Genomic DNA, 12,164 nt, shown 5'->3' with positions numbered 1-12,164 from the left:
GACAAAATTTATATATTAATCAGTCCCTCCAGGATTTCGCTGAGTTTTTTGTGATTATTGTGGCCAAAAATGCTTGATTTTGCTGCAGCGTTTCTCAAAAATTGCGATACAATTTGCAAGGTTTTATGTGTTCTTTTTGTGGTAAAATTGCGGGATTTGGGAAAAATTGCGAACAAAGAAATTTGTTTTTTCTCTCTCTCTCTCTCTCTCTCTCTCTCTCTCACTCACACACACACGCGCACACACACACACACAGCCTCCCCCTATTCTCTCCCACTCTGTTTAAGCTATTAACTCTTCCAAGAGCTTGAATTTTACACTCACCTCGACTCTTGCTGCTTTTCTTTTGTTTTGCACGGTCTATGGCAGTAATTTTTGTTGGCAGGTGAGTTTTGTTCATCTTCCACCTGAATGCGCGCTGCGATGACGTAAGTTACTACGACACCGAATGCGACAATTGGTCCAAATCACAAGCGGTCTGTTGATTTGGCCATTTCATGCGGAAAAGTTGCGGCAATTTTGCAAAACTGCAAGCTCTCGCAAATATTGCGGAGATTTCTTGAATTTGCGTTAATTATTGCGATTGCAAAATCGCAAGTTCCTGGAGGGACTGATTAATTTGAAGAGTACTAGTCACTGTATATAATATGACAGTTGTTGAGTTTGGGAAGAACCATACTGGCTGCCTCTTTGCTAGTTCTGTTTGGAGAGTTTGGTTCCACTGCCGCCATTTCTGGTGGCGGAGGAATGTAATCAGATTTGCATTTTTTTTTTGGCATGACAAAATGTATATATTACTTTAAGAACTGCTAGTCACTGTAGTCATAATCTGACAGTTGTTGAATTTGGGAAGGAACGTACTGTTTGCCTCTTTGCTGGTTCTGGATGTAGACTTGGGCTCTATTGCTGCCATACCTGGTGAAGGAGGAAGCGAATCAGATTCAGTTTGTATTTGTCTAATTTGAAGACAATTTGTCACTGTAGTCATAATCTGACAGTTGTTGAGTTTGGGAAGAAACGTACTGGCTAACTCCTCGCTGCTCCTGGTTGTAGACTTGGGCTCCTCTGCTGCCATTCCTGGTGGAGGAGGAATGAAATCATATTCAGATTTTATTTGCCTTGACAAAAAGTATATATTACTTTGAAGAGTACTAGTCAGTGTAGTCATAAATTGACAGTTGTTGAGTTTGGGAAGAAACGTACTGGCTAACTCCTTGCTGGGTCTGGTTGTAGACTTGGGCTCCATTGCCACCATTCCTGGTGGAGGAGGAAGGGAATTAGATTCAGATTTTATTCAGCATTACAAAAAGTATATATTACTCTGAAGAGTACTTGTCACTGTAGTCATAATCTGATAGTTGTTGAGTTTGGGAAGAACCGTACTGGTTGCCTCCTCGCTGGTTCTGGTTGTAGACTCGGGCTCCACTGCCACCATTCCTGGTGGAGGAGGAGGGGAATTAGATTTAGATTTTATTTGGCATGACAAAATGTATATATTACTTTGAAGAGTACTAGTCACTGTAGTTATAATCTGATCGTTGTTGAGTTTGGGAAGAACCGTACTGGTTGCCTCCTCGCTGGTTCTGGTTGTAGGCTTGATCTCCATTGCTGCCATACCTGATGGAGGAGGAAGGGAATTAGATTTAGATTTTATTTGGCATGACAAAATTTATATATTAATTTGAAGAGTACTTGTCACTGTATATAATATGACAGTTGTTGAGTTTGGGAAGAACCATACTGGTTGCCTCCTTGTTGGTTCTGGCTGTAGACTTGGGCTCCATTCCCGCTATTCCTGGTGGAGGAGGAAGGGAATTAGATTTAGATTTTATTTGGCATGACAAAATGTATATATTAATTTGAAGAGTACTAGTCACTGTAGTTATAATATGACAGTTGTTGAGTTTGGGAAGAACCATACTGGTTGCCTCCTTGCTGGTTCTGGCTGTAGACTTGGGCTCCATTCCCGCTATTCCTGGTGGAGGAGGAAGGGAATTAGATTTAGATTTTATTTGGCATGACAAAATTTATATATTAATTTGAAGAGTACTTGTCACTGTATATAATATGACAGTTGTTGAGTTTGGGAAGAACCATACTGGTTGCCTCCTTGTTGGTTCTGGCTGTAGACTTGGGCTCCATTCCCGCTATTCCTGGTGGAGGAGGAAGGGAATTAGATTTAGATTTTATTTGGCATGACAAAATGTATATATTAATTTGAAGAGTACTAGTCACTGTAGTCATAATATGACAGTTGTTGAGTTTGGGAAGAACCATACTGGTTGCCTCTTTGCTGGTTCTGTTTGCAGAGTTTGGTTCTACTGCCGCCATTCCTGGTGGAGGAGGAATGTAATCAGATTTGCATTTTTTTTGTATTTGGTATGACAACATTTATATAGTACTTCAAAGTTTACCTTCTTTTGCAACTGTTGTGGATGCATGTGCAACCTAAATTTAACACAAGAGATAAAAATATGTATGATCACATCACAGCAAACCAGTATCATAACATTGTTATGGTTTCTTCATTTTGTAATCTTTAAATATATGTTTGAAATAATTGATATATTAATCGCTCTTTGTATTTAGCATGTCTTGTTAAAGAGTGTGTCTGACATGCAATGCAGTGCTTTATAACAAAAACAGCCTGCAACGAGGACTAAAGTAAACCTAGCCCAGTAGATGAATAAATGCAAGTCAAGACAAGTTATTGTATGATGTACACGCCTTACTTTATATGTAATCCACTTATTTTAGTTTTCCAAACTGATCACTAAACCAAATACCCTAACCCAAATACCTTAACAAAATTTTCAAAAATGTGTTTTAAGGTAATCTTTTATTTTAAGACACACTTGTAAAGCTAATTATGGTACAATAAATGTATGTACAAATACACAGTCATGCATTTTCAAAAAACGAAAGTTACTGCATTTACCACATTCCCCAGGATCAACCATGAGGATGACCAGCATCAACACAGCGAAGGCCACGGCACACTTCATCCTGAAAACAAGAACCAAACACATCACACACATTTTAAGTGGGCTGTTTGTAGTCTCAGAAAAACGTTACTACATCAGTGTTACAAATAATCCATTAATCTAACTTAGTTGAATAAAGGTTTGTGCTTTTTATTCATGGATTTTTGTAAACAGTTGTTATTCTACTTCCCAAGGACATTGTCTCCCTCATATTAATGAGAAAGAGGTAGAATCTGCACACTGTATTAATAGCTCCCAATAATTTTAATGGCAAGGCAACATTTCGTTCTCACAGAGATCCTCGTCAGGCACGAGTAACACAACACACACAATTGTGCTTGTGTTACCTGCCTGACATTAAAATTATTGTGAGCTATCAATACCTCTTTCTCTCTGTTAAAAATGTTTTTGATCCAGCACCTGTGAAATGATGTCTAGTGAAATGATGATGAAATATTTACTTCTTACCTTTCCACAGGTTTAGAGTTAAAAGGCTGTTGTCAGCAAAGTGAAGAGTTTCCGATCTACAGTTGATGTGAATCTCTGCATCTGACAGTTGAGATGTACACTCATCTTTATATGGGCAAAGCTGGCTTGGTTTATGGGTGGGTATTAGTCTCCTTTGTGTTTGTGTATTTTTTCAATGTGTGTATTTTGCAAGTTGGACATACAGTCTCATTGTATTTTGTAATGTAGGGTTTATGTGGACAAATAACATTGATCTAATCTCAACTAAGAGCCATAAATTAGTCCACAGACTCGCTTCCTCAAATTCAGAGTAAAGTAGTGAGTGAGGGATTAGCCTCAAGATACAACTTTAACTCATTATAATTTAGTTGATAATGTGGCCTAGACATGGTGGTAGTGATTGTGACATTCAATTAATGTATTGCAAACCTGTGGAGTGGAGGTATTCCAGAGATATTATCCATCCAGTATCCAAGTTTCCATAATTCCTACTGTAGAAGCCTACAGAGTTCGCACAAGGTCCTTAAAGTGCTTAAAGTCCTTGAGTTTAACCTTTCATAATGTAAGTACTGGAATATCTGGAAAATAAAATGTTTGCAGTGTTTGACAGAACACTATTTGATGTCTGCTTGCAGCTTTGATATGGCAAGGCTACGCTGGTGTGTATTTATCTGTATTAATAAGCAGTGTCAGATATCCTTCATAAGTTAGATTTGTATAATGTTAGTTGGTATAACGAGGCAAGTATATAAAAAAACATTTTGATTATGTCAGTCTTAGATTTTTTTTCCATCAGTATATGAAAAGGATTTGGGCTGTTTTATGCAGGCTATTAAAAGCCTACTCCATGCCAGTGCTAAGTCGTTTCAACAACTTACTGGCGAAGCCCTGAACGGCAATGCAAGAATTTTTTTTTAACCTGTCCTAATGACTTAGTAACTCGTCTAAACAACTTAGTAACTCGTCATGGGAAATGATAAAATTACATCAATAACTCGATAAATGTATACTGTTCACAACTCATGTCTGACTGACAATAAAAAAAAAGTTGATCACAAAAAAATCTTAGTAATTCGTCTGAATGAGATAAACTTAGAGGGTAATACCCATGATGCATTGCGCGAGCAGCCAGAGAAACGAAATGCGGAGCTGAAGTGCCGAACGAGCTGTCTTTACAACGGTGTTGTCACTGATTCCAGCCAGGTTGGTTTTTGCCTCTGACATGTTTTATCAGATTAGGCTACATGGTATAGTAGGTGTGAACCTAAAGATGACTTGTTTTGATTAAAGCTGCAATAAGTTATTTTCCGACCACTATAGGGTGACAGAAACCACAACACATTGTAAATAAAGCACAGCAAAGCTACTGCACTACGGAGGCCCCAAGGACAAACCTAGCAAAGTACCGTACATAAAGGCTAATAGCTAAGCTAAACGTACCTACATAGAGGTGTCGCCGGTTTCCAGGAATACGAGGGGGAGAGCGCCACTTTTAAACAGCGATGGAGGTGCGAAGCTAGTTTTAAAAAATGAAAAGCTACTGAATGGACTGAGAGGAGCTTCGTTCCGGAGCGGAATTTGACAACAAGCTTTAGAAAAGAGGTGAAAACATCAACACAGCTGGTCCGCATGAGTGGATATTGGCTTATGATGCTTAAAATGTTAGAAATTAGTATTTTATCAAGATACTATGTTCCAAGTGTTTTAATTGATAGCGTACAGTATGTCTCTCAAATTATAATTGCAAAATAGCACATTAAACTGATATGATAGAAACAATGTACAATTCAGAACTTGGAAAGACTGCTTTAAGTTATAGTGCCCCTGCTACCTGGAACAGCCTTCAAAATGTTTTTAAATTAGATACCTTGCCCTCCCTAGGCCATTTTAGATTGCTTGTTGCGTGTCAAGTGGTATTTGAATGCAACTGTTTTAATACATTTTTTAATTTGTAATCTTTTAATTTATTTGACTTTGTATTTTACTTTATTTGTATCTCATTTTATCAGTTATTTCATTTTATGTAACCATGTTTTCTTGTTCTTATTCATGTATTTTATCTGTTGTCTTTGCTCTCGGCACCATTGTAAATGAGGATTCGTCCTCAATGGGTTTTCCGAGTATAAATAAAGGTGTAATAACAACAATAGGAGTTTCAGTAAGGATAACTCTCCAGTTTTGCGGTTTGAGACAATACATAGTCTTTATACTCCTTCCAATCTTTAATGGAATTAATGCTGATAGAAGGCAGCTAAGAGTGGCTGCAATATATTCATATTTTACATTTTAGGCAGTTAGATGATGCTCTTTTGCAGTGACTTGCAATGAGTGCAACAGTAGAATACGCTTATTAAACAGTAAAACAAGCTTAAATTCCTGCAGTATATCACCAGCATTACAAATTATGTATGTATTGTCTATTGTATATATGTCCTGTAACATTGCTGCACTGCCATCTCTTGGACTAGGTCTCTCTCAATGAGACAACCTGGTAAATTAAAGGTTAAATAAATAAATAAATAATTACTAGCAACTTATAGCAAGAGTTAAAGTCATAGCACCCTAACAATAAATGTAGCAATCCTATTGTTTCTGTGTTGCAGGATAGTTCCTAGAATAGTATGATAGCCAAATGACAGACAAGTGTCAGACAAGTCTCACACGTTGGCAACTGTATGACTTAAAATGACTTAAAAGTGTCTGATTGTAGGCAATGAGTTCTCAGACTGTCACCAATATGAGTTCTCACCCTGCAACATCACAGTGACTATGTGATTTTATTAATGATGCATGATGTTTGTTTGCCAGAGATGCACAGGGAATTTATCAGTTTTCCTAGCAATATGTTGTGAAACCCATATCAATGAGGCATTTTAGATAACAAGGTTGTGAAACAGTTAACATCCTCATCACTGGGTGTTGCAAAAGTATTTAATGTTCAAATCCGGCCTGTGCTCTTTGCTGCATGTGTACATCCCCTCTCTCTGCCCCGTCTTTCCTGTCTCTCTCTACTATGAGTGTCTAAATAAAGCAGAAATGCAAAAAAAAAAAAAGAAATTCTTCAATAAAAAGAATACAGAAAAAGTATGTACAGTGGAAATTAAGAAAACCCAGCATATTTCCAACAGGTGATTGACCTAGCTTCTATAGGCTAATATTAACGCTGTTTACATTGGCTATAAACAACTGATTTTGTTTCCAAATGTAGAACTAGGCCATCTCAACACTGTAGAATATACATGGTTAATTTCTGTGCTGTATTTGACTGGGAACTGATCATTTCATCACTGACACACAGATATTTGCAGCACAGCTGCAATGGAGTTTAATAGGAGAAACATTTCCAACAATTTAAAATATCAACAATAAACACCGGGTTTTGGTGTCAGTTCCTCACAATCAAAGAACAAGGGCTTTTTTGTAGACTCATCATTTTGCACCGACGTTCAACAATCGTACAGGAAGAAATAAAAGATGCAGACATACCAATTTCTACACTGACTGTAGTCTAAATGGACCAGAATGCAATGCAGCCACTAGACATGTTGTGTTTTGAGTAAGGGATGTGATTCTCTCTTTTACTCAGCTGGAAATTCTCGCTCTGTTAATCTTACTATGGCTATCGTTATTGCTCTCTCCACCTTCATGTGTAACCCACAGCTGAGTACAACACATTCTCTGGGTCTCGAAGTCTCATACCTTTCATCCCAGAACAGCTGTAGTTTCTGACAGTGATTTGCATCCATTTGACCACACATTCTTGAGTTTGAAGTTGTTTAACTTTAGGTGTGCTAAAAAAAACGACACAAACTTTTCCAACAGAATTCCTTCCATGTCTGTGAAGTAGTGAATGTGTGTTGTACCAATTGTCATTTGAGATTTCAGTACCTAATTCTGCTTCTGTTTAACTACAATAAACCAAATCTCTAATGTAAATGCTGTGATTGGATTCGACATATCCTTTAATGCTGCCGGTTCCCTATCTTCCAATAAGCACTGAATGATGTAATCTTGAATTTTTGCTTCCGTATATTCATCTTGCAATGTATTTAGGACTACAGAAGCACACTATTGGTCTTAACTGTGCAGCGTAAAATTATTCTTTAAGGTTTGGTATTCAAGTTTTCAGGTCTCACATCTAGTTTCTAGGCTTCTTTCCATTCCACATAAATCTGGAAATCACGTTGTCCCATATTACGAACTGATTTTGAGGTGCCATTAAAAATAGGTAAAGAAGCCTTGGGTAGACACTCACCGGCCACTTTATTAGGTACATCTATCTAGTACAGGGTAGGACCCTTTTTTGCCTCTAGAGCAGCCTGAATTCTTCGCGGCATGGATTCAACAAGGTGCTTCAAACATTCCTTAGGGATTCTGGTATATGATGACTTGATAGCATCACACAATTATCACAGTTTTTCAGCCACACATTTTTGCTGTGAACATCCCGTTCCACCTCATCCCAAAGGTGCTCTATTGGATTTAGATCTGGTGATTGTGCAGTCCATTGGAGTAAACTGAAGTCACTGTCATGTTTGTGGAACCAGCTTGAGATAATGTGTGCTTTGTGACATGGTGCATTATCCTGCTAGAAGTATCCATTGGAAAAAGGGTAGACTGTGGTCATGAAGGGATGCATAAAAATAAAAAATTAGTTTAAATTAATTTGTTTCCTTTTATTATTATTATTATTATTATTATTATTATTATTATTATTATTATCATTATTAGTGTGCTTGCTGTAGGCAAAGCACACTGTGTCTGTGTGTGATGGTGCTGAAGTTTATTCTGGTTTTTAATTCCGTTATTCCACTTAGGTGGAGGTCAATGCACTTGTGTGCTTGGTGTGTTGGTCTCTAGGTGTGTGTTGGTGTATATCCTGGTGTTGACATGCTGCTGAGGTCTGATACCAGCAGGTTCAGGGAACCACATTGTAGGGAATGCTGGTTGCAGAGAAGGGCTTGATATTTTAATGATTGCTGGTCTGATTGGTTTAAATGTTGCCAGAATTTATACGTTTTCCTTTTAATATGTACAGTATATGGACGGGGAACAGTTCTATTATTGTTACTACTACTACTACTACTACTACTAGTCTACTACTACTACTACTACTACTGCTACTGCTACTACTAGGCTACAACTAGGGCTGTGCCGATGATCGTATAATCGTGTGATCATGATTATATGAAATATGGACGATTATTTTCTATAATCATCTGATTCCATAAAGTGTCTCAGTTTCGGTTTATTTTTTGTTTTCCTTCAATTAAATAAACCCACATAAATAAACCCAAGTGTGTAGGCTATCTGTCTTCCAAAATGTTTCACTACTCTAACAAGCTTTTAAATTAAAACTCTGCACTGCAGTGAGAGATTAAACTAATATTAACCCAGCACACACTCTTTGAAATGTGCCGACACCAAATAGCCTATCCTTCCTGTGACCATAGCCTATAACTGCAGGCTGTCATTCCTTAAAGGTGTGTTTGTCACTAGAGCAATAATAATTGGGCTAATGCCTCAACCACACAGCATGCAAAAGATTTCGGTATCCAAGCGCATTTTAAGATGCTACCAGGTCCGTTCTTGTTCCGCCGCGGTCTGCCGGTTGTGTTGCCCCTGTCTACGTTTTACCTCTGGGTAAGAGAACGGAATTATCTAGTTTTGTTTAGTTTTCCATATCATTTTATCTTAGTTGGTCAAATAGACTACCTGTAGGCTAGGCTAGAAAGACTTTTTTTGCTCTTGATTCCATGATTAGTTATACTAATCTTTACAGTAGGCCTATTCTCAATATAACGCTCGTCTTTAAATCCCAACAATAGGCTATTAAGGCGTGTGCCTATCGGGCTTAATGTACCGGGACAGTCTGGACCGGAGCACATAACGGCCGCTTCTTTGTTGCGGTCGTTCCCCTCTGTGAATATTTGGTATTTACGTTACAATTCTCAAGCAGGTCTGTTATTGTGCAAAACATTATTTCGTTCAGTTAAAACATATGCAAACAATTTTTTTTTATTAAACCTTAAATAATAGGCCACACAAAGGCTATGTGCACTTTATTAGGCTATGTATCATGCACAGCGCGCAGGAAAAAAAAACTAGACAAAAGAGGCATAGCCTAAATGATGAAAATCAATTAAAACAAAGTTTCTTTTTAAAATATATTTTTTTTGCGTGTGTAGTTGTTTTTGAGTCTCATATTTACCCATCTGTTGCTGATATTCATGTTAGGCTTCCTTCAGTGATGTTTGTATCAGTTTATCTGCAGCCTACAATATGGTCACTGTTCGTTTATTGCGATGTGGAATATTGCCAGTAGGCTACTCTGCTCTGGTGTGGGATAAGTCCCAACATTATGAGCACGGTGTGATTAAAGGTTGTCATAGCGTGGTTGTCCAACACACTTCTGTCTTCATGCCACACTCTGCGCGGTTACTTACTTCATTAATTTTGTTTAATTTTATTTTGTCATATCACCATGTCCGGCCATCTGTTTATTATCTATAAACATGAGGACCATGAGGAACATTAATGTAGCCTACCATATAGGACTACTTATATGTCACTTTTTTTGGCTTATTGTCGCCAAATATAAGTCTTCTCTGTGGCTATCCATAACCTCATCTCCAACATTTATTTAAGTCACATATCTTATATTTTGATTACTGACATGATGATAAATGACTATAATAAGCAAAATCTTGTCAGTTATATGGCTCAAATATGCAACAGACCGCTGCCTAGACTGACAAATATAGAAGCCATGCCTATGACTCTAATCCAGCTCCGTTACAGATTGGCTGCTGCATGCAGCCAATTGAGCAGCTGCATTGAAGTAAATAGCTGCGTACCCTTCCGACGTGAACAGACGAACCAGAAACGCACCCCTTTATCTGAGCCGTTACACTGTAATATTGTAAAAAATAAAAAAAAGGCGATTAAATTGTTGATCGCGATTATTTGTGTGACTGATAATCGTCAGCTAAAATGTCATAATCGGCACAGCCCTAGCTACAACTACTACTACTACTACTACATTGCTACTACCAGTGTTGGGTGGTAACGCGTTACTCAGTAATGCGTTACAGTAATGTGATTACTTTTTTCAGTAACGAGTAGTGTAAGGGATTACAATTTCAAAATCTGTAATTACATTACAGTTACTAATCCCAGTAACGCTCTGTTACTGCATTACCCCGTCAACCTTTTCTTTTCTCTGCTTTGAAATTTTGCTTTGAGTCTTTTTTTCAAAATCCGTGTTTGTTTTTTTCCTCATATGTATCTTAAGGACATGGTTTATGGGCGGTTTACGTCAGCTACTCGCTAAAAAAGCAAAACAAAATGTAACCCTGGTTAAAATTACAGACATAATTGCAGGCGCTCCCTAAACGTTTTTTCATTTGTTGGTAGTTGGGAGACACTTCCTGGGATCACCACACAGAGGCGCGTAGTGTGGGATTTTCTTTCTTTTCTTTTCCTCACTGCCAGCACGGAAGAGTGAGGAGCTCCGGCAAATGAAATCTAAAGGTGGCGGCATATGCATTATGATCAACCATCGCTGGTGCACAAACTCCACAGTACTCAGCCATGTATGCTCCCCACACTTAGAGTACCTCACTGTCAAATGCAGACCCTCCTACCTTCCCAGAGAATTTGCCTCGATTATCATGGTCAGTGTTTACATACCATCGGAGGCTAACGCTAACTCCACCATAGGCGAACTAGCCAGTTACATCTTTTCTGTGGAAAGTTCACACCCCGATGCTGCAGTAATTGTGTTCGGTGACTTCAACCACACCAACCTGTCCTCTGAACTCCCTAGCTACCATCAACAAGTAACCTGCCCCAGCAGAGGGAACAACACATTGGACCACTGCTATACCCCATTCAAAGAGGCTTACCGTGCATTCGCGAGAGCTCCGTTGGGGAAGTCCAACCACGCAATGCTGCTGCTCATTCCGAAGTACAAACAGAAACTTAAATCCAACAAGACATCCTCAAAATCCGTTAGGTCCTGGTCCACAGACGCCATCGAGAAGCTGAAAGATTGCTTCGAGAGCACTGATTGGGAAGTATTCCGTGAAGCTGGTGACCTCCACGACTATACCAATACAGTGACGTCATACATTCATTTCTGTGAGCAACTATGCAACAAAAACAGTGAAGCTCTACAACAACAACAAGCCCTGGTTCACCAAAGAAATCCAAAAATAAAGGAAGGAGAAAAACTCTGCCTACATAATGGGAAATAAGGAGGATTACATGGCTGCCAAATATATACTAAGGTCTGCAATAAGAAAAGCCAAATCCAATTATGCCACAAAACTAGAACAACAAATTTCAACCAATGACACAAGAATCATCTGGAAAAAACTTCAGGACATCACCAACTATAAAAAGAGACCCACCCCCACACCTGATAATGACAATCAGCTCCCGGACAAACTCAACATTTCCTATGGGAGGTTCGAACAGTCACCAGTCCCACCACCTTCATTCCCCATTCCTCCTCCATCCCCCCCATTTTACATCCAGGAGGAAGAGGTGAGGACCACTTTCAGAAGACTGAGGAAAAATAAAGCAGCAGGCCGAGACAGCATCAGCCCAACTGTGCTCCATCACTGTGCTGCGGAACTGGCCCCTGTTTTCACCAACATTTTTAACACCTCCCTCTGCCAATGTTCAGTGCTGCTGCTGCTTCAAACA

At 38.7% G+C, this 12,164-nt stretch overlaps 2 protein-coding genes across 6 annotated transcripts in view; one reads left to right on the top strand and one right to left on the bottom strand.

Annotated features, from left to right (window-relative positions):
• Positions 1-3,546, bottom strand: part of LOC139912422 (uncharacterized) — an 8,483-nt gene extending 4,937 nt beyond the window's left edge. For both annotated transcript variants that reach the window (XM_078289731.1, XM_078289732.1), the window contains exons 1-12: positions 3,453-3,546; positions 2,939-3,006; positions 2,415-2,448; positions 2,280-2,333; positions 2,100-2,153; positions 1,922-1,975; positions 1,742-1,795; positions 1,564-1,617; positions 1,384-1,437; positions 1,204-1,257; positions 1,024-1,077; positions 862-915 (exon numbers count right to left, since the gene is read on the bottom strand). In XM_078289731.1, coding sequence (XP_078145857.1) covers positions 862-915; positions 1,024-1,077; positions 1,204-1,257; positions 1,384-1,437; positions 1,564-1,617; positions 1,742-1,795; positions 1,922-1,975; positions 2,100-2,153; positions 2,280-2,333; positions 2,415-2,448; positions 2,939-3,005 — 587 coding nt within the window. In that variant the 5' untranslated portion in view covers position 3,006; positions 3,453-3,546. The remainder of the gene's footprint in view (positions 1-861; positions 916-1,023; positions 1,078-1,203; positions 1,258-1,383; positions 1,438-1,563; positions 1,618-1,741; positions 1,796-1,921; positions 1,976-2,099; positions 2,154-2,279; positions 2,334-2,414; positions 2,449-2,938; positions 3,007-3,452) is intronic.
• The window catches only part of LOC139912423 (exostosin-1), a 357,310-nt gene that overhangs the window by 188,578 nt on the left and 156,568 nt on the right, over positions 1-12,164 (top strand). The gene's annotated exons all lie outside the window — the stretch shown is intronic.

Source organism: Centroberyx gerrardi, chromosome 18, assembly GCF_048128805.1.
Source record: "Centroberyx gerrardi isolate f3 chromosome 18, fCenGer3.hap1.cur.20231027, whole genome shotgun sequence".
Lineage (NCBI taxonomy): Eukaryota > Metazoa > Chordata > Actinopteri > Beryciformes > Berycidae > Centroberyx > Centroberyx gerrardi.
Note: the sequence above shows the minus strand (reverse complement) of the source record. Positions and strands in the feature narration are given on the sequence as shown.